This window comes from Spinacia oleracea, chromosome 4 (genome assembly GCF_020520425.1).
Source record: "Spinacia oleracea cultivar Varoflay chromosome 4, BTI_SOV_V1, whole genome shotgun sequence".
Classification (NCBI taxonomy): domain Eukaryota; kingdom Viridiplantae; phylum Streptophyta; class Magnoliopsida; order Caryophyllales; family Amaranthaceae; genus Spinacia; species Spinacia oleracea.
In genome coordinates, this window is record NC_079490.1 from 20,794,673 (window position 1) to 20,818,099 (window position 23,427).

The following is a 23,427-nucleotide window of genomic DNA, read 5'->3' on the forward strand; positions in this document are numbered from 1 at the left end:
TAAAAAGCGCTCCCACTTAAACCAATAAATTCATATGCTTTACCAATTTTAAACATAAAAATGTATTTCTAGTCCAACCGGAAACATACAAATTTAATTAAAATTTAAAGCTCATATCAATTTATAATTGAATCCAAAAATTTAATTTAATTTCAGTCGTATTTAAATTAACTCATGATTTTAATTTTAGTAACATTTATTATAATTATAATATTCAAAATTAAAATCCAAGAAAATAATTTAAATTATTAATTTTAAAATTAATTAAAATTACGTGAACTGAAATTTTCAAATTAAACATTCAAAACGATCTAATCGTAACGCAAACACCCTACGCGTTGCACGCCCATGGGCCGTACGCACACAGCCATTGCTGGCCATGTGCGCGCAGCCCATGCGCTCGTCGCATAGCTGCTGCTTCCCTATCGCAAGCCTTCGCACGCATTGATGCTCGCTGCGCGCGCCAGCGCTCATCGCACGCGAGCTATCGCTCGCAGTGCGCGCGCGCGACATCGCTCGCTGGGCGCGCGACATCGCTCGCTGGGCGCGCGAGCCATCGCTCGCTGGGCGCGCGACATCGCTCGCTGGGCGCGCGACATCGCTCGCTGTGCGCGCGAGCCATCGCTCGCTGGGGCGCGACATCGCTCGTTGGGCGGGCGACATCGCGCGCTGTGCGCGCGAGTAATGCTGGGCGCAGCGCTCGTGGCACGCGAGCTTGCGCTCGCTGCGCGCGAGGCTGCGCGCTCTTGTGCGAGGCAGCGCGCGTTGTGGCGCAGCTCGCTTGCTGCTCACACGCGACTGCCTTGGCTCGCCCTTCGCCCATGCCCATTCGTTCATTGCTCGTGGCACACGACACAAGGCAGGGCTGCTGCCTTGTGCTCGTGCACTACGCCCTTGCTCATTGCATTCGTGCCGCACGGGCGACGAGCTCCCTTGCTCGTCGTCGCATGCCCGCATTATACAACACCCCTTAAGGGTAACACGAAGCGTCCATTGCTTCGTGCGTGCAAGTTATATGAACGAATCGCATAAAAATTTAAAATTTATATTTAAAATTAATGACAAATTAATAAATATTATTAATTTCATAATTTTAGGGCGAAAAATCGAAAATTTATTATCCAATTGATTTCCGATTGATATGGATTCAAGTCTAGGTCATAAAAATTTAAAATTTATCGTAAATTTACAATTTTTATGGTGGTTTTTAATCATAGGTTTCTAATTAAATTACAATTAATTATGAAAATCAAATTAATTCTAAATTATTCTAATTTTCAACAAATTAATCATAAGTACAAATTAGATTGCATAGTTAACAAGACTAGGCATTCAAACTTGTTAAACATATGCAGTAGGTCAATCAAAAATTCAAGATTTATCAACAAGAATCGCAAATATTTAATTTAACATCTTAAATTTACGAAATTTTGCATTCGAAAAACTAAAACCTTCGAAAAGTCATAGTTAGGCTTCGAATTTGAGAATTCTGGGTTCGGCAGAAAAATTCTATTTTTGTCAAAATTTTAGAATGCCTTTTACATGCGGAATTGACACAAAAATCACTCAATTCGGATGAGTAACGAAGAAACTGCCGAAAAACTGCGTACGTATAATTAAATAAACGCAATTTGCAATTAATTAACAATTACGAAAATTAATCACCCCTTTTAATTCTTGCAAATTTGTAATATTTAACCATGTTTATGCAATTTAGATTATGAAAATAATAAGGGGCTCGTGATACCACTGTTAGGTTATGATACATATGACAATTCATAAATCATGCGGAAAAAACCATAAACCCAGGAAAACATATTATTTACACATAATCATTTAGCATAGATTAGATGCATACTCTTTGTTGCGTGCCTTCCCTAGCTGCGCCCGAACCGAACAAGAACAAGTCTTTAGGACTCCAAGTGTCGTCCCTCCGTAGATAGTCCACAGCACGTCCGGATCCGCCTTAAGATTGACCAACTAGAATCGCCCTTAAGGTACTAGAAAATTTCGGCAATTTGAGCAAGATGTGTGTTTGAATTTTCTCTCAGAAACTCACTTTGAATACTTTGAAACTTGTGTTATAAATTGTGAGCCCTAGCCTCATATTTATAGCGGTATGGAAAGGGAATCGTAATCCTATTCAGATACAAATTAATCAAACCTAGAATCCTACAAGAACTCTAATTTAATTAATTTATCAAATAGAATTAGGAATTTAATCATTAACCGAACTCTGCATGTTTTAGGAAACGTGCACGAACACAAACACTTGCACACACACGCACGACAGCCACGATGGGCTTCATGCGTGCGCGCGAGCAGCAGCCCACTCAGCGCCCGCGCGCGCTGCGCGCTGTGCGCGCTGCGCGCTGTGCGCGCTGCGCGCTGCGCGCAGCCTGCTGGGCCTGGCCTTGCTGTTTGTGCGGCGCGCTTGGCTTGCTGGGCGATGGCCTGGCTTCGTGCTGGGCCTCGTCCGGCAGGCCTCGTCCGATGCTTATTCGTACGATGCGCTTCCGATTAAATTTCCGATTCCGGAATTTATTTCCGATACGAACAATATTTAATATTTCCGATTCCGGAATTAATTTCCGTTTCGAACAAATATTTAATATTTCCGTTTCCGGAATTATTTTCCGATTCCGGTAATATTTCCGATTCTGACAATATTTCCGTTTCCGGCAATATTTCCGATTCTGGCAATATTTCCATTTCCGATAATATTTTCCGATACGTACCATGTTTCCGTTTCCGGCAACATCTACGACTTTGGATAATATTTATTTTTCCGATACGATCCATATTTCCGTTTCCGGTAATATCATCGTTTCCGGAGTATTCATTTCTTGCCTGTGACGATCTTAGCTCCCACTGAAACCAAGATCCGTCGGTTCCGAATATTCATAGATAGAGTATCTAATGCCATTAGATACTTGATCCGTTTACGTACTATTTGTGTGACCCTACGGGTTCAGTCAAGAGTAAGCTGTGGATTAATATCATTAATTCCACTTGAACTGAAGCGGCCTCTAGCTAGGCATTCAGCTCACTTGATCTCACTGAATTATTAACTTGTTAATTAATACTGAACCGCATTTATTAGACTTATCATAGAATGCATACTTGGACCAAGGGCATTATTTCCTTCAAAAAGGACAAAGGTCAGACTTAATTACACTCCATAATTTTTTATAAAAAAACGGGTGATAACCATCCGAACCCGGGGCCTTAAAGGAGCCCAAATTCAAAATCACCTGACAAATCTCTTTCTCACTTGGCACTCTAACCAAAGATAAAGAACTACCACAGCTTGACTCATCAACAGGGATGGAGTCCCACAACTCATGGGAGTTAACTGGTGAGGCAGAGAAAAGATTAACAAAATAGGAACGAATATGGTCTCGAAGCTTGTGAGGGTCAAAGATTTCTTCCCCCACCTCATAATTCAAAGAAATAATGTGGTTCCTCTTTCTCCTAACCAACACAGCTTTATGAAAAAATGACGTGTTTTATCACCCTTTACAATCCAATTATCCCTAGATTTCATTTTCCAAAATAATTCTTCCCGGTGAAGAATAGAAAGAAGTTCCTTTTGCAAAACAGACTCAAGATAAAACAAATTTTCAGAAAAACCATTTACACCCTGTGATTTTTGAATACCTTCTATCCTGACCAAAATACGAGCTTTTTTCTTGAAAATATTGCCAAACACATCTTTATTCCAAAGTACAAGAAGGGGAGACATATCTTTCAATTTCTCAAAAAATAGCTTTTGGGAGTTACACCAAAGACCGTTCAAGGTTTGTTCAAAAGAAGGTTCGAGGCACCACATAGGCTCAAATTTGAAAGGTTTTATTTTTTGGAAAGAATTATGATTGCAGAAAGATGGTAAAATGGGACAATGATCAGAGGTCAGTCTGGGAAGGACTCTAAGGTTGCCCGAAGGGAACAAATCAAGCCACTGCACAGAGACCCACGCCCTATCCAACCTCTCCAAGTGAATTTTTGACACGAGAAGCCCAAATCCATGAGCCCACACGAAGTCATTCAATTTTTATAAGTGTCTGCCCTATAACCTTTAATATCCCGACCCCCAAATTTCTCAAAGGGGAAACAAACCTCATTGAAATCACCCTAAACCAACCAGGAAATGTCCATAATTGACTCAAGACTACACAGATCACACCAAAGCTATTTTCTAACTCTATATTTGGGATTAGCATAAACATTTGAAATAAAAAAAAAATTGTGAGAAGAAAGTACCTGTAAAATGCCATGAACTCCCTGTGCTGAGGTCCGAATGGTTTCGAACGAGACATAGTCCGAACTCCAAAGGACAACAATTCCACCAGAGAATCCTGTCGGTTCCACCATCATCCACGCATCATACGACAACTTAGCAACATGTTTTAATTGAGCTTGAAATAATCATGTGTTATGCCTTTAAAAAACCATGAATGAAAAATTAACAAGCAACTCTAATGTAATTAATGAAAGAAGTAATGCAATCTACCTCTGCAAATTAAAAAGTAACTCTATTGTAATTAATGAAAAGAAGTACTTTATCAATTTGCTAAAATAATTAATGAAAAGAAGTACGGAGTACTCCTTAATGCAATGTACCTCTGCAAAATTTAATGATAGAGTCCTCTAATGCTTTTGATAATATGGGACTTATGTAAATTGATGATTGGCTAATGGATGACAAAGGCAGCAAAAAATGAGGGTGGGGTATAGCTCAGTTGGTTAGAGCTCCCTTTCGATTCCAGGTGATCCTGTGATCGATTCTCACCCATACCATTGTGGCTCGTTTGCACCAAAAAACAAAGGCAGCAAAATAATGGTCTAAGTACCCGTGATGGTGAAAGAGATATACTCCGGTAATTACAAAAGGGACGTGCATGTCACAAATATAGAAAACGAAATAAGTGGTACTTTTGGTATACTTATGGTTTCATAAATTTTGGCAACAAAAGATATGATAATGGGAGATTTGATTCAGTTTATAAATTGAATACTCCATCCGTCCCAGATTAGTTGTTATACTTTTCTTTTTCGTCCGTTTCAGATTAGTTGTTACACTTATAAATTAGAAATGACCTCACAGTTATTATATTGTCTCTCTTCCCACTAATTTTTTATTTATCCCCACACTCTCTCTCATTCAATTAAAGAACACATCACTAACTCCTATCACATCTACTTTTTCAATAAAAAATAATTGATAACCAAACAACCACTTATCATCTAAACTTTATGCAAAGGTAAGTGTAACAACTAATCTGAGGCTGAGGGAGTATATGACAATAGAAGATTACGAACAACGACTAGCTTAATAGCCTTGGATATATTAAATTTTGCCTTGGCGAATTCCGTACCTAAAAAGGAAGGGAAGAGGGTAAATATGAGGAGGTTAATTGTGTCATTTAATAGGGCAGTTGAATATTCGCGTAAAAGAAGTAGAAATAAAAAGGTTAGTTTTAGTAGCCTTTCCCGCCAAGAAGAACAGAGAGTTTGGGAGGAAGAGAAAAATGGAGGTGAGTGTTAGCGGGAACGCACTGAAGACCTTTGCTCGCTCTATCAACTGCCTTGCTAAAATTGGTAACGAGCTTGCCATTCAAGCTTCTTCTTCTCAGGTTATCTCACTCTCATTCACAAATTCCTATTTTTCAATCTAAAAATTCATTTTTAGGGTTTTGCTCAGATGAACATTCTAATTTTTAATTTGTCAAATTTTGTTGAAATTTGTCGGAATAAGCATCTAGTAATCAGTTTATGAGATCATTTCATCCAATTATGACCTTCAATTACCGATTTGTTGTGTATTAAGCTATTGATTTCCAATTTTGATGATCGAAAATTCCTGTATATTGTTTTGATTTCTTGGGAATTATTTATTCTGATGCAGCTTGCTTTCTATACTCTTAATGCATCCCGTTCTGCATACCAAGCAATTTCGTTCAAACCCGATTTCTTCGATGTTTATTCCGTTTCCAGCAATCAGCAAGTTCAGTTTAGCATCCTTTTGAAGGTAGTTCCGTGTTAAATCATAGAAATGAGGAGAAGACATAAAAAGAAAATATTATAAATTTTACGAACTTACACTAATGACTGTTTTAACTTCCATATTGTTAGGCGGTTTGTGCTGTTTTGAGGACTCCTCTTTCAAACATTGATCATTTGCGGGTGCATTTACTGGATACTGATGCAGCTAAAGTGAAGTGGGCATTAGATTGTGTCAATGGTACTCGATTTTACCAAACATTGATGATGATATCGTTGTGGATCATTCGTGGGATATCATTCTAACTCCTTTATTCTTTAATGTGGACTTGGGTAGGCATGAGGAAAACCTATTGGATAAACTGTAATGTGGAACCTGATATACAACATTTGTCTCTTGACAAGGGAAGATTCACGAGCAGCTTTGTTGTTAGGCCCCGTGATCTCAACAGATTGCTCTCCAATTTTCAGTCTTCTCTTCATGAGATCACTATTATTGCTACAGAACCATCCTCTTTGCCTTCAGAGGCCGAAAGTGAGATTGGTGGGAAGGCTGTTGAACTTCGGAGCTACATTGACCCAACAAATGGTAAAATGTTACTTTTTGAAGTTGACCTGATTATCTGAATTTATGCATGTTTGTAATGTTTATCCACTAAAATGCAGATAGTGGTTCATCGTTACACACTCAGCTGTGGATAGATCCAGTGGAAGAATTCCTCCAGTATGCTCACACTGGAAATCCGGTAGATGTTACTTTTGGTGTTAAGGAGTTAAAGGTACAACCATGCGCAACTAGTACTTTCCTATATAACTGTGCTTTATGTATACTTCCCTTAGTACTATGATTGTTACATTTTACTCATGTGAATAGTTCTATCAGTAATTGAGATTTCTTTCTCAACATCTATTTTCAGGCGTTTCTTTCCTTCTGTGAGGCCTGCGAAGTTGATATCCATTTATTTTTTGATAAGGCTGGCGAGTAAGATTTCCAATCTATTATACTTTGTAGTTTATTACTGTTCTAGATGATAACTGGAGAGTTAAAAGTTTCAAACAGTAAATAGTATACTCTTCTTGTACTCTTCGAAAGATGGCGGAGTAGTTGTTAAGTTGATATGATCTTCATAGTCTCAAAGATACTATGATTTTTTAATACTTCATATTCATAGTCTCAAATTTTGGTTTTGATTTATCATCAACTGAAGGGCTGAAGGCCTTTTAGCATATGGTGTGCGACTAGTAATATTTTATTACACTACAAATTTTTCATGTATTAGTCTCACTAAAAAGTGCATTGACACCTGTAGTCTGTGAAGTATGAAATGATTGGTAATACTGCTGGTGAAACAGGCCTATTCTCATGACACCTAAATTTGGTCTAGATGATGATGGATCTACTTCAAACTTTGATGCCAAGCTTGTTCTCGCAACAATGCTCACATCACAGTTACATGAAGGAAATCCAACTGGCCCTGTTCCATCAGATGGTGCCTTGAATGGAAGGGCTATCAATGAGACAGGACCAGAAGCTCAGCAAGAAAGATCAAAGGTACAAGCCTCTGCACATGCATCTGAACACACCAAAATATGGTCTGACCTTTCAGGTATATCTTGATTCACTCTCAGAACTGAATAATTAAAAACACAAACCAGTCTTTGTAACTTGGTTGAAAAACAAAACAGCAACTGCTGCCAAATCTGCTGGTTGCAGTGGTAGTGGCAGTAGGCAGGTTCAAGGCGAAGGAAACACCACTTCCAATGAGCAGAGGGAACGTCAAAGGTTTCATGAAATGCACATTTCAAAGGATCCCCCCGAAAGAGAAAATGCTGCTGCTGGTCCAAGTTCGTATCCTTTGCCCTTCCATTCCTTTGAATTTTGGTACCCTTATGTTTCTTAAATATTTTCCTTATTTCTAATTTCTCCACTAATTGCTGGGAAATAATCACATTAGCAATAAAGCCTTACTATAAGTAGAAGTCTCACATCAATAATCTGTAGAAGTCAACTGGTATGCTACTCCAACATTTACCACTTTTGTACAAGTCTGTTTTAATTAGGTGTCTCTGAATGCCCTGATTCAACAGATTATTAACAAGTAGAACTCTCTGAATGCCCTTGAATATGTTCAGCAAACAGCTTTACAACCTACTAGCTTGCTTTTTGACTTGGTTTCAAATAACCTCCAATTGTGTTCCACATTGTGCTTGAAATTTCTGTCTTTCCTTTCATGTTATTTTGTACTTTAGGCTCTAACACTTCTAGTTTGTTTAACTAACCTGGAAACTTTTATCTTTCAACAAGCTGCATTTTAGCTTTCAACTCATATTCAGCTGTTTTAACCCAACAGAGCCTAATCCATGGCTATGGCTTAGGAAAGGTAATAGAGTGCATTATATTGTTAACTTTTTCTTACCTAATAACTGAATCGAGCTTCATTTCTTTTCTGTTTTTTGTGTTTGTAATTTATTTTTATTTTTTGTTGGGCCTTTTCATCACTTTCCCCTCCAGTTCACTGTTTAAAATTAAATGATTGCACAATTAATCTAATACTTCACAATTAATCTAATACTTCACTGTAATATCCTTTTCTTTTCCAATCTATTATCTGGATGAAACTGAAGAGACATTCAGCTCCATACACATAGTAGACACTAGAACGTAAAAAGAAGTATTTTCTTTACAGTTGTACCTGCTATTACTTTTGGTTAAGGGCCTCAAATTTGCAGTCATCTATCTATGATGCTTGGTTACTGCGCTTGCTGCATGCTCCCTAAAGAGGATGATCCAGTGATATGTTTTGAAGTAACTTTTGCCCAGGATTCTGAAATCTGAATGACCTTTAACAGAATGCTCATTTTTTTGAATATTTGCCACAATAATAAAATGCTGCTCCGTATAACAGAAATGATCTTGGTGCTTCCAAATTTAGCTGTTAGATCTCTAAGACCAGTTCATGGGAGTATGTTGATTGATGGGCTGGAATTTTAATCTGATTTATTCCCAAGACATTGAATTATTTTCTTAACTAAGCTATTTAGCTCCCATCATGTGGAAACTGATCAACCAGTGAGGCATCAAGGTTTGTGAAAGTTCCAAATTTTGCAATCTGAAATTAAAGTTCGTATAAGGAATAGATGGTTGAATATTTATATTTCTTGCAGGGATTCAAGAAAAGGGGGAAGGCTTTTCCCAACGCCATCCTAGTAATTGGGTTGATGCAGATGATGATGATGACGATGATGAAGGGGAAGACAATGAAATGTGTGTACAGTCAACACCACCATACTATGAAGAACAATGAGAGTAATCGGTTGCTGCTGTTTACATTTGTAAGTCAGTTGTCTCTTCCATTGACTGGATTGATCAATAGTCATTGCTTAAAGTGATTTATGTCTTTTTGAAATAGTCATCTAATGTTGAACGTAAAAGCACACATATCCATGACCATATGCAGCCTGTACTTCAACTTAACAAGATGATTCTGACTATATCTCACCTATATGTATGATTTTAGTAATACCATACTTGTGGAATGCTAACGAGGTTGGCAAGAAAATCATGGAATGCAAACTAGAATTTATTAAATCTGGTTAAAGTTTTACGGATAATGTACCAAGTCGTCCATCTCTAAGCAGCCACCTTCACATGTACTTTCATGGATGCGAAGGGGAAGTCAGAAAATACAATATTACTGCAGAAAGTCCCATTTTAAGCTGACATGTTCAGCTGTTATGTGAATTAGGCAATAATTACTGCCCTGAGCTCAAACACAGAAAAAGTTGTTGCTTCTACTTCTGCAACATGACTTGTTTTAATATAAAATCTAGTGCTGTGTACTTTCATGGATGCGAAGGGGAAGTCAGATAGCCAGAATATTACTGCAGAAAATCCCATTTTAAGCTGACATATTCAGCTGTTGTATGAATTAGTGTCCTGAAGCTCAAACACAGAAAACGTTGTTGCTTCTACTTCTGCAAAATGACCTGTTTCAATTTTAAATCTAGTGCTGTTTTACTAGGTTGAATTTTAGCAACAGATCCTATTCTGGAGAGTTGAGACAAAGTACCCACATGAATTGCTGGGTAATCCTGTGAGAAAGGCTCCGCAAAGAGTTAGACTAGTAAAGGGCATCGTATTTTTGTAGTTTTACCCTTATTTGATGTGGTCATCGTGAAAATAACAAGTTCCTCTTCTTTTTCGATTCTACCCACATGAATTGCTGGGTTGTCCTGTGAGAAACTCCCTGCAAAGAGTTAGTAAAGGGCATCATATTTTTGTAGTTTTACCCTTATTTGATGTGCTCATCATGAAAGTAGCAAGTTCCTCTTCTTTTTCAATTCTCTGCCCTAGCAAGGTGGGTTATGCTGGTAGGTTGGCAAGAGAAGCAAACTAGTATAGGCTATCAAGACAAACATAGGTTTTTGTTTTGTCATCCTAAAAAGTATCGGGCTACAAGATGCCATGAGGCATGCTTAGTGAATAGTGTGCTATTTTCCAGCATGAGGTTTGGGTCTGTGGCCTATGCGTATCCCTTAAGGCTCAACCATATACCCCCCTTCCTCACCCCAATTAAAGTGCTGTTTCCACTTCACAAAAACCCAGATGTAACCTCCTTCTAAGGCCGGATAATTTCACCATGAGTATTCCTTCTAGTTTATGTACTTTTTTTTGTTTTTTGAGTTTTATCTCTTGTAGAAGTCCAAGTAACTGACAATTGACGAAAGGACTAGGTTTAAAATCACGAGTTGCTGCATAAGATTTGCCCTTGCTATCTAAAACAGCTTTGATAATAATCCCTTTGTTCTTTTGGAATAAATTAGACTCTTTTCTCATGAAACAATCTATTTTGACATGCTTTGCACTCCTGCCATCCAAACTTCCAGGAGGTATCCGAACAACTAAATTTCTTACCCGGCATTGAAAAGCTTTTATTCGGATGTGAACCTAAATGAAGTGGGTCGTTTAAGAATAGAATTTTGTCTCACCTGTTACCTTATGAATAAACAGAAACTTGACTTCTGTATTGGAATATAAGTGCAGTCTAGAAGGGAGGCAAGAAGTCCATCCTTACAGAGTGCAGCTATCTGCATATCTGTTCTTGTTTGTTTTATTACTTAAGCAATAGAATAATTGATTGTTCTGTTCATGTTTCTTTCGCTATTGCTATTTCCGTCTCTCTCTGCACCCATTTTCCACCCTCCATCCCCTGACTAAGGAGAAGTACATAATTGTTAATTTGCAAGACTAAATGAATTAGTTTTATTATTATTTATTATTGATACTTACTTCTCTGAGCATTGGAATTTAAGTCGAGTCCAAAATCATCGCAGACTCTCATGATAGCGACTTGTACTCTGTATTAGAGTTGATGTTTGGCAGATCATGAAGGTGAACGGATTTAGATTAGTGGGCAGCAGCCGTAACACCAAGTGGGGGTTTTGAATGATACATGACGGTGACAAATTACACACACATATATTGATAACTGATAATGAAGTTTCTAGGAAGAAAGGAAGTTTGTCAAAGTGTCCTAATCAATTTATTACCAATTCTACTCATAATTTTTTTATGATCTACAGGTAAACTAGTTGTTCTTCTTGTCTTATTTTATGCACATTGATGCCTATATACCTTCTGAAACTTGGCTGAAATATGATAATCTGAATTGTTGAGGTCCAAGGACGGACGTTTAGTTGTTTTGTTCTAGTAGCTTCCTTTTTTTGTTAAAAGAGTTGAAGAGTTGTGACTTTTTTACAGCCAAATTTTGAAATAGGCATGCTACATGCAGCCATGCAGGTGATGTTCTACTTGTCTTACAGCAAATGAATGAAATTTCTTATATGCATATGGGAACGAGGGAATGAGGTTCACCGGCCTCTCACATAAGAAGCTCAAATACTCATGATGTTGTGAGGTGGTGCAACTACATCTAGGTGCCGGCGTTCAACGGTGTGCATAATAGATGCTTTGAAAGAATACCTTGCTTGACCATTTTTCCGGTTTTCTAATGAGATAAGAAGTGAGAATGGCTTTGTATAATTTGAGAATCATCCTATAAGGTATGAGTCATGCCATATTATAGGTACAGGAATTTTTTTTCTTTAAATCATCTAGTTATTGTGAAAATATTTTATTAATTCTTACATGAAATATCGTCATGAATCTGTATTATTTACCCCGTTTCTTAAATATTGTACCATAGGTTTTTACGCTTCTAACACATGACTTTTCAAATGATGCATAAGTAAAATTATATATATATATATATATATATATATATATAATTGATATTTAACAAGATCTTGCGTATTCCATAACTAATTTTTATTTACGCATGAATCATAATATAAAAGATGATTAAAGATCTGTAGTATGAATTGTGTAAAACCTAAATAGTATAATATTTAAGGAACAAAGGAAGTATAACTTTTTTATAAAATTTTGTTCTTTCCTCAAGAAAAATTTATAAAAAAAGATGTTTCATATACGTATGGTTGAGCATGAGCAGTAGTACAATGCACTCAACGGCTGATCGATATTGTTTATATAATCAATTAATCAGATGCTCTAATTTATTTATTTTTCATTGTTTGAGCTTTGGAACTTTCCTCTAACGCGTCAGAAACCAGAAGTATTCCAATTATTTGAAGTTGTTTTCTTATGGAGATACCAATGTAGATATAATTATTATTTTAACTTTTTTTATATAACATCTATCCAAAATTAATTATCGTATTGCCTTAAATCATTTATAATTACCATGCAACATAATTTCACTAAAAACCTTTGAATTACCGATTCTTATTTAAAAGGTCATGCAAGCACAATGTGTAATAGTTGTACATCGAGGTAACTTTTACCAATTTTTGATAACTTTTAACATATTTTTGATTAACTTTAATATTGTATTTTAATTATTATTTTTACTGGATAAATATTTTAAATAGTTATATACCCCGTAGTTACTTTAATACATGATCAATCATTTTGAAGGGATAATTTTATAAAAGTGAAAAAAGTTATCACTAAAAAATAAATAAATTTACATTATACCGGAATAACTCTGAAACATTTTACGTTAACATATACTCAATTGTACACTATTTATTTTACACCACCTTTAAATAATAAATTCTAAACTTTATTCAATCTTTCTCCATTTTACTAGTGCATAACTAATTCAAATAAATGAACAAGTATCGGGAGTAAGTGTTTTATCATGCTATATATGTCCGGAATTAGTTATGATGTGAACTTTTCTAATTGCACAACTTTTTGACAAAGAAAGTATGTTTATAACTATTGCGTGTTGAATACGCGTATGACCAATAATTAAAGAGTCATTAAGGTTTGGAAGAGTCAGGGTACAATAAATATTGTACTCTCTGTGTCTTTTTGTTCTTTACGTTTGACTTTTTGCACGTTTATTAACTACTAATTAATGTATATTGAGGTTACTCTATTTTTTTTATTTAAACAAGAAAATTACATTTATTTATAATGTTTTCACGTTTATCAAAATTCTGATATTGGAAAAATGAAAAAAATTTAATGTTCCAATAGAAAAACGTGAGGAATTAAATGACCCAATTAATTTAATTGGTTAAAATAATCATTGTACACAAATTTTGATAGAATATTAAAATATTTTTGTGATAATATAAAAGGAAATATAAAGAACATTTTGAAACACCCAAAAAGTAAAACGAAGTAAAAGTTAATTCAAAATGCTTAAAAGTTAAGCTTATATATGTAAAAGTTATCTATTTTTTAGTGATAATTTTTTATTATTTTAGTAAAACTTATTTCTTCAAAATCACTAATAATGTATAAAATTAATTAATCATTTAACCCTTTAAAATATTTATCCATCAACTTTTTTTACTAATATAAAAATTAATCAAAACTAGGTTAAAATTACAAATGAATGGGTAAAAATTATCTTGGTGTACAATAAATTTATTGTATCCTTTATACGCGCAAGACCTTTTGTTTGAAGATGTTTGGAGAGTGGTTTCTCCTCCCAATTGGATCATTACTACTGACTACACTACAGTATTCAGATTTCAGACAATATTATGAATGTGGGCCCATATCTTAAAGGGTCAATGATTTGTTGAGACTACATTTTACAAAGTCTTGCTTTTTTAAAGCCATTTCATATTTTTACTCAGTAGGTTACCTCTTAAAATACGAACAACTTAAACAATCTTTTTGAGTCATAGAGGAGAAGTAAAGGAAATATCCTCATAAAAGTTCAAATCAATAGAACATCGAAGGATAATTACAATCGTTATTACTAGCCATAAAATTCATTGTTTGTATACTACAGTTTTATACAGGCATGAAGTCAAAAATCCATCTCAAAGGGAACAAAATTCCTTTTATTTTTTATTTATATTAAACATTTGTAAAAAGAATTAAAATTATCTCTCTAAAAAGTAAAAATAATAAGGCAAATACTCTATAGGAAATGCTCTCTACCACTGTGGCAATATATCTTTCTTTGTTTATTATTTCTAGTATTATTATTATATAAGAATTTCCTGATTGTAACAGGGATCGGGGAACCTTTTAGCCCCAACGTAGCTTCACCCCTGACTTTATGAGCAACGAGTTAACGAGTTTATAACAAATCTTATGGTTCTAAGGAAAGGTTGGGTGACTTTTTACCATATTAAGATGGCTCTTAGGATTTCAAAGGTGAGAAAAACATTCCACAAATTTTAACTGACTGATATTTTACTATGATAACTACTCCCTTTGTTCCACAAACCTTTTCTCATTTGTTTTACATAGCCTCCAAAATACAACTTTAACTATTAACATATTAAAATGTGTTGTTATAAATTATTAAATGAGATATTTTAAATTATATTAAAGCACAAATCTAACAATATCATACGTAATATAATATTTCTTATAAAACTGCTTCTAAGTTATCTCTCCCTCTTTTCTCTCTCTTTTTAGGGTTTACAAAAATTAGGGTTTTCTAGGGCGGAAATAGCCAATTTTCTTCGGAAATTTGGTTATTTCCGCCCCGGCCTTCTCTTTCAATTCTGTTGTGTTTTTGCGTTAGATCTCAATAAAACTACATAGTTTCAGTGTAGTAAGTACCCCTATAGTGGGTTTGTTTGTTTCAGGTTAGTAAGTACCCCTATGGTGGGTTTGTTTCTAGTTAAGTTTTGTGTGTTTAGTTTAGTTCAGGTTGTTTCTTTGGTAAAGATTTATGCGGGATCGAAGAGGATGTCAATCTTTCGACTACAATCAGACGAATCAGACGGAAATCATATTTGTCACCTCTACAACAGATCTATAGACCCCCTCGTCAATGAAGGCTGTAAATCACAGCGATATAAAAGATGGTATACAGAATGTTTGATATACTACGATCGTAGCTATGGTGAAAGGAAGTTTTTATTTGATTCGATTGTTATGTATTTGTTAGATTAAATCTTTATGTAGATGTCGTATGACTTTTTATCAATGAATTAATTTGTTTATAAAAAAAAATATAATATTTCTTATACATTTATGTATAAATGAAGGAAATTTTTTTCAATCGTTAAAAAGTGTATGAGAAAAATATTTGTGGGACATAAAGAATACAAGTTCTACTTTTTTTAATCAATACGTTTTGACTCGCATTTTCTATTTGAAGAACTTGAGCCTATTTATGGTAAACAAATGATATTATGAAACTATTTATTGAAATGATCCTAGTGAAATCTTACATGAATACGTTTTTTCTTATGTTAAATCATCAATCAATCAATAATGATAATAATACTCTCTCCATTCCAGATTACTTGTTACATTTATTTTTTTCGTTCGTCCCAGATTAGTTGTCACACTTCTAAATTATGAATTACCCCACAATTATTATATTGTCTTTCTCTTTCCACTAAATTTTTTTCTTGTCCCCACACCCTCTCTCATTCAATTAAAAAAATACCCCATCAACTCCTATCACATCTACTTTTTCAATAAAATAACAATTAATAACCAAATAACCACTTATCACCTATTACTTTGTGTAAAGGTAACTGTAACGAGTAATTTGGGACAGAGGGAGTAATAACTACAGTGTATATACTAAAATTCACATCAAGAGTGACACGTGTCATCTCTTGATAAATCCTTAGTATTTTTTACTTTCTTTAAAATGTATGTTAAGGAAACTTTCAAAGACGGAATTAAAAATATTTGTGTTAACGGTAAATCCTTGTTGTAGAAAATTAATAATAGCACATATACTTCATCTTAGAAAGAACAAAAAAAAATTACCTACATTTGTATAAAAACTCTTATCAAGTTTTTTTTTTATACATAAATTTTAATATGTTTTGATTAACTTTTATATTATATAAAAAAATTTGATAGATATTTGCCAAAAAAAAAAATGATAGATAAACATTTTAAAGGGTTAACTGATTAATTTTATACGTTATTAGTGATTTTGAAAAAATAATTTTTATTAAAATAATAAAATAATAATCAACAAAAAATAGATAATTTTTACATATATAAGGGTAATTTTTAAAATTTTAAGTTAACTTTTTATTTCAGTGTACAATATTTATTGTACACCACTTGTAAATAAGAATTTGTGAATGTGTTAAAGTAAAATACGTGAATGATACCAAAAGAGGAATAAATATTTTTCAAACAAAAATAAAAGTACTCCCTCTGTCCCAGAATACTCGCACCGGTTTAAGTCGACACACTTGCCAAACACAACTTTGACCACCAATAGCTTTAACTACATATTATAAAAACTTATGAAATGTTAATATTTTAAAAATATATGTTAAAATGAAGCCAATAATATACAGCGCGTCTCCTGTGAGACCAGTCACACCATCAACTTGATGGTGTGACGAGCGCGAAACCAATAGCGTACCTCCCCTAAAACTATATATAAAACAAAAAGTAACAGATCTAAACTATAGAAGTAACATACCTAAACTAAAAAAGTACCTCCTCTAAAATTATATAAAAAAAAAGTAACATGTCTAAACTATAGAAGTAATACATAAACTAAAAAGGTACCTCCCCTAAAACTAATCCGTATAAAAAAAGTAACATGTCTAAACTATAGAAGTAACATACCTAAACTAAAAAGGTACCTCCCCTAAAACTACTCCGTATAAAAAAAGTAACATGTCTAAACTATAGAAGTAACATACCTAAACTAAAAAAAATACCTCCTCTAAAATTATTAAAAAAAAAAAGTAACATGTCTAAACTATAGAAGTAACATATCTAAACTAAGAAGGTATCTCCCCTAAAACTACTCCGTATAAAAAAAGTAACATTTATAAACTATAGAAGTAACATACCTAAACTAAAAAAAGTACTTCCTCTAAAATTATATAAAAAAAGTAACATGTCTAAACTATAGAAGTGACATACCTAAACTAAGAAGGTATCTCACCTAAAACTACTCCGTATAAAAAAAAGTAACATGTATAAACTATAGAAGTAACATACCTAGACTAAAAAAAGTACCTCCTCTAAAATTATAAAAAAAAAGTAACCTGTCTAAACTATAGAAGTAACATACCTAAATTCGCAAGTGTGAACTGGTCTCACCATCAGTTGATGGTGAGGACAGTCTCATATAAGAATTTGGGAATAACATATTATATGTTCACTTTTGTTTTCATATACTAGAAATAAAATAGGGTCAAAGTGAATTATGTGAATAGTGTAAAAAATCAAATTGGTGCGTGTATTTCGAGACGGAGGGAATACTTCGTACTTATTTACCTCCTAAGATATTTTCCAAAAAGAAAAGGAAAAAAAACACAGAAAAGGGGAATACAACAGAGATTGAGCCACCTTTCAAAAAAAAAAAAAAAAACAGAAATTGAGCCAGCTGGGGTGGATAAGAGATTGGGCTTGAAACGCGCATACAGCATTGAAGCGGAATGAAGCCGATGATAATTGAAATAGTGGGGCCCATCTTCAGTTTTAAATAATCTGGCCCAAACTTCGTTTGTGGGCCCTTCTTTCAAGCTTCTTATTCCTTTCTCCATACGTGTGCCTTCATATGGGTGTTTTTTGTTTGTTTGACAAAAAGACCCTCATATACGTAGTAGGTTGCTTTCACATATTTCTTTTCAAATTTTCCAATTTTATAAATGACTATAATTCAATTAAAAGTGTTTGATGATAAAGAAAATAAACAAATAAAGCGCAACTTCACATTAATTAGTTCATGTACATCATATTTATTGTAAGGTATCTTTACTGTTAGGTGAGAGTATATAGGCATTGTCCTTTTCGTTTGGTGTGGTTTAGTGTGATCTGGTCTGATTTTAATAAAAACTAGTATGTAATCCGGGCGTTGTCCCGGATTTTGACTTTTATTTGATTTTTTTTATAAAAAATATGTGTACGTAGAGATGATGTCATCATCAATTTACGGTGGTGACATAATATTAGTGGTCGATCAACAACCTTCTCGATTAAACCCCACATCCAAAAATCTAAACAAAGTCGGATCCTTTTCTTCAAATTAATAATTGTACATTTATGAATTAAGTAATCATCCATTTTTTTGCATTCACTTTTATTCAATGTATTTGTTTATGGTAAAAGATTATATAGGCTTATATGGAAAGATATTACATAAGTTGTAGTTGGTTAAGATGGTAAGAAGTGTAACTTTTAATAAAGAGGTTTGGTGTTCGATCCTTGTTAGATGTTTTTTGGTTGTAATGACGTATCATGATGCTAATTAGTGGTGACGTGGCGTAATAAGGAGAGGTCTACGTGACACGTATACATTCTTCAAAACGCCTTTTAATATATTAGTATAGATTAGCCTTTTGGCCCTGTTTGATGAACGAGCTGATTATAAGAAGAATTTTTTTATTTTATTTTATTTTAACGAAATGAACTCCTTTTATGTGCTTTTTTGTAGTTGTATTTTCCTTTTTTTTCGCATACTTCATTATTAGTCTTCACATTCATATATTTACCATTGATGAAAGCATAGTTTTTTTTATATAGTATGATGAAAACATAGTTAATCATACATGCTACTACGTATATTACATAAAAATTATGCCAATAGAGGATCTCCTATGTCTCAAATTAAAACTAAATACTTCGTATATCATAAACCATAAAATTGTAAATTAAAACTGTGACGTTTTGGTCATAAAAAGAAGTTGATGCTCATATTTTCCACCTGCTATAAAATCTTGCTTTCGCCGTTAGAGTTTAGATGCACCTGAAATCTCTAAAAGAGGTTATATTTTCCCGTTCTCAATGTCATAAAATCCGGCTTATAATCCAGCTTCTTTACATCACTCCGTGTATTCCACTTTTACGCTTAAAATGGTTGTTTACATCACGTCCATAAAATGTTCGATGAAATGCTTGAATGAAATGTAGACTCTTAATGACTTTCATGACGTCATTATGTCCACTTAAAGTCGTATTAATATTAAATACAAATGACATTTCCATCTCGTAGAACATAAAAATACTCTTAGTTGGACCTAATAATTTTCACCACCTCAAGTCATTAGCATTATTATGTTCATGTTACTCATCGTGTATCCATTATGTAGAATCAAATTTGTCTAGTTCATCTCGTCCAAACAAATTAACTAACATGCCGATTGTCATGGATTTTCCAAATTTAGCAGAACATGATATTGAACCCAATTGAACAAATTTCAGAAATAATACTCTAGTGGCTTTAATAACAACTACTTAATAATTAGAAAGATCATAGTAGGAAAACAACAAACCTGCAAACGAACTCAATAAACTCCTTAGCTTTAATTTATCTTTCAAGAAATGTGTCACAACACTGTTATGGTTCGTGAAAGAATCTAAATTAACAGATCAAGGAAAAAACTAAAAACCTTAATTCAAATCAGAACCATAGCAAAAATTGGTAGATAGCATGAATCTAGAAACAAATTAGAGCGAAAGATATCATTATGCTTAAAATGGATTAAAAAAAATATAAATATGGGGAAGACAAATTTACCTCAACTAAAATAAGATTATATAAAATCAATTAAGAGAACCCTTGCACCGATTTCGAACAATTTTAGATTTGAAGACAAAAATTCACCCAGCTTGTAAATTTCTTGGAAAAAAAAATTATGAACATAAGATTAAGATTGTTGTAATGGAGGAACTCGAATGAAAATTGGTTGTGGGTATAAAAATTTAAACTAATTATATTCATAAACTCCTATCTTTTCAAATTCATCCATTTATAAATTGATTAGTTAATTAATTAATGTTTTAAAATTACTAAAAACCTTTTAATGAAGGAATAAATGAATTTGAATGAAATCGTGTGAATTAACTTTGTCATTGATTTTGAAGGTTGAAGGAAGTTAGAGAGATAATGAAGGTGAAACATTTTCCATAAAACTTTGTAGCATCATAAAGTTTTTATTTATTTTTTTATATATAAAAAAGGAAAGGAGGATGCCACATGTCATAAGTGGATTTTAAAAATAAAAAGAGGAACAAAGGGAGGAGATGCCAAATGTCACCATGTCATGAATGGTTTGGGTTTTTAAATACTAGGTATTGATTAACAAAATAAAATTAAGAATTAGGTGAAAAGAACATAACTTGTGCTTTTTGATATTTTTATTTAGAGATGTAATCGATCTGATATGATTTGATTGAAACTTATTAGAACCGATCATACATGATTTCAAAAGAATAAACTTGAGAAAATAAGTTTATATGACATGTTGGTATTTGCAGGGCCGAATTGAAGCTTCTTGGTCTGATAAAACTTAGTTGCAACAAATTATCTGAACTCATTGGACCTAAAACTTTTCTTTAAATTGAAGAACTCTCCATAAATTTATCCCCAATAGACCAAACCACCCTGACCCACATTATGTCAACCATCCTCGACCCACAACACACCAAACCCAAACCCACCCGACCCGTCTCGTTGGCGATGATCATAACTTCATGATTATTAGTTTGGTCATTGAGTTTTCTTTATTATGGAAGTCAATGGCTAAGACTTTCATGTTAAAATTTCGGTTCAATTTCGATCATTCACGTTCTCTAAATCACATTACTATTTTGCTATTTGTTCTTTTTTTATGTATGTGCATCTCTATTTTCTAAGGGAACTCTTGAGGTTATTATGGAAAATAGTCTTTTGGCGTCCCTCTATATTAATAGTTTATACCCTCGCTCATAATTTAATTAATAACAAAATTTTCCCTAAATTAAATAAAAAAATAATTAAATCATAATTGTAAATTTGGAAATAAATTAAATAAATTTAATCATCCTTATGACTATTGCTATCATAATTTATGATTAAGCTAAATTTGGGAATTAAATCAATTAACCCATAATTCACGTAAAGCACATCTCAAGAAGCCAAAAATAATTAGCATTTGTTTATTATATAACCTTAACCCACTCCCCATCCTAATCACTCAAAACACAATATATATTTCGCTCTCCCTTTATTTGATCTCTAATGTAGACCATGTTATTCATTTACTTTATAAAGTATTAAGCATTATTACTGGTGTAGTTGAATAGCTACTAATTGTACAAATATAACAGTTTATATATATATATATATATATATATATATATATATATATATATATATATATATATATATATATATATATATATATATATATATATATATATATATATAATTACGATCTTACAATTATCACACATTTGGTACGTGGATCTCAACCTATCATTTCATTAAAAAAAAAAGTAACCTATCCATTTTATTACTTTCTATTTTCATAATTTTTATACTTCGTAATAAGTAATCAAGTTCTCTATTTTTCTAATACTATTTTTTTATAGGAACTACAGAGCTAGATGAAAATGACGTTCATACGTTATTTTCCATTATACCCCTTTTCACATTACAATCGACCTTTCTATGACATATTTTTTTTCCTTATCATATGTACGTTATTGTCAAAGCACTGATGAAATATAGATTCTATAATTCTCATCCAGCATAACGAATGAAATTGTTAAAAAAAAAAATATCATGTACTCCACAGTACTAAATTATTTATGACTTATTACTGATGTGCTAGTAATTATCATATCTTTAGGAGTTGTTTAGGATCTCTTTTGTACAGACGTGCAGTTAGAGATATTCCGACTTTATTGCGTTTCTTTGCTTGTTTTCTACGGAGAGCTCCTCTCTTCCTATTTCCAGGTCAAGATAAAGAGACGCATTGAGTATAGATGTCCCTCTAATCCAAAAGAGAGATTGACCACACCAATGGGGTTCGAAAGAAAGCTTCGCGGCATCCTCGTCATCCTCGTCATCCATCTAATCTTTTCCATTGAAGACTCTTACTAAGAGAAGGAGAAGTATAGGTAGAAAGGTTCCACCAAGTCGAGCCTATGCACTTGAAGTAGCACGATGTTCGTATGACAGGAAATGTGAAGAAGAGAAGAAGGGAAGCTATGGGCATCATCCACACATAGGTGATGCAACCCTTACATTGCATTGGAAGGATAGAACACCATGGGAAGCAGCCAAGCAAGAGTCGGCTAAGGTCGTGCAATTTCTGGTGCACAACCTTGGCACGGGTTGTGCAGCAGCGCGCTGTTGCCCAAACCCAGAACGAGACCATGCAAAAACTGCACGGGCCCTGCAGAGCTGAAAAGTCCCATGCAAAGTCTGACGACAACCCTACTTTTTGGGCACATGTTCCCCTTAGTATAAATAGAAGGTTACCAATCAAGTGTAAGGTGTGGAGTGTGCCTTTATGTTTATTTTCAGTCATTTAGTTCTCTCTCTTAGTGACACACACTCACCGACCTTTAATACTTTCTAGCTTAGTTTAATTACTTAATTGTCTTTAATTTCTGAATTCTTGGAGCAGGATCTCCATTTTAATTTCAAGTCATTGCTTTACATTTCATGTTTACTTTCTTTATAGCTTTTATGTCCTTGCATTAGTTTTAGCTTCTGAGTTTTTAGTTCATCATTGTTGGTTGAAGTTTTTTTATCAAAAGTGGTATATTTTTGGAGTGCATATCTTAGGTTGAGTTGCTTTACCCAAAATAGTAAAATCATGTTTTCATGTATGGTTTACTTAGATCTACTTGATTTTAAGTGTAGCTATGTGTGAGTAGTTAGTTTGGACCTAGGGGTTGGGTGACCCCTAGTAGAATTATGGCATGATGCTGGGCTGCTCGTGTGGCATTGCCGAAGAGAGGGAAGCAAAGAGAGGGGAAGGGAGTATGTGAAGGAGAAGAAAGAGAGGATAGAGAATTGTGAATTTGTGAGATTTGTTAAATTAAAGAAAGTGGGGATCTCACAAACATAAGGGGGTATTTATAGGTTCTTATAATCCTAGAGGGCTAGGATTAGGAAATTTGGTATTTGGCTTGAATTAAAAGATTGAGCT

General features: G+C 33.8%; 1 protein-coding gene across 1 annotated transcript; it reads left to right on the forward strand.

The window, feature by feature from the left end:
* Positions 1-5,475: 5,475 nt before the first annotated feature.
* On the forward strand, positions 5,476-12,225 carry LOC110794670 (uncharacterized). The gene is made up of 11 exons (XM_021999634.2): positions 5,476-5,636; positions 5,909-6,031; positions 6,136-6,244; positions 6,341-6,592; positions 6,670-6,782; positions 6,921-6,985; positions 7,357-7,610; positions 7,690-7,852; positions 9,046-9,086; positions 9,169-9,336; positions 11,796-12,225. Exons 1-10 carry the CDS (start codon positions 5,532-5,534, stop codon positions 9,306-9,308), a joined length of 1,365 nt encoding a protein of 454 aa, XP_021855326.1. The 5' UTR covers positions 5,476-5,531; the 3' UTR covers positions 9,309-9,336; positions 11,796-12,225.
* Positions 12,226-23,427: the final 11,202 nt, after the last annotated feature.

Coding starts and splice junctions, on each gene's coding strand:
- LOC110794670 (XM_021999634.2), top strand. CDS start 5,532: ATGGAGGTGAGTGTTAGCGGGAACGCACTGAAGACCTTTGCTCGCTCT. Junction 6,593..6,669: donor CTACATTGACCCAACAAATG/GTAAAATGTTAC, acceptor ACTAAAATGCAG/ATAGTGGTTCATCGTTACAC. Junction 6,783..6,920: donor TTGGTGTTAAGGAGTTAAAG/GTACAACCATGC, acceptor ATCTATTTTCAG/GCGTTTCTTTCCTTCTGTGA.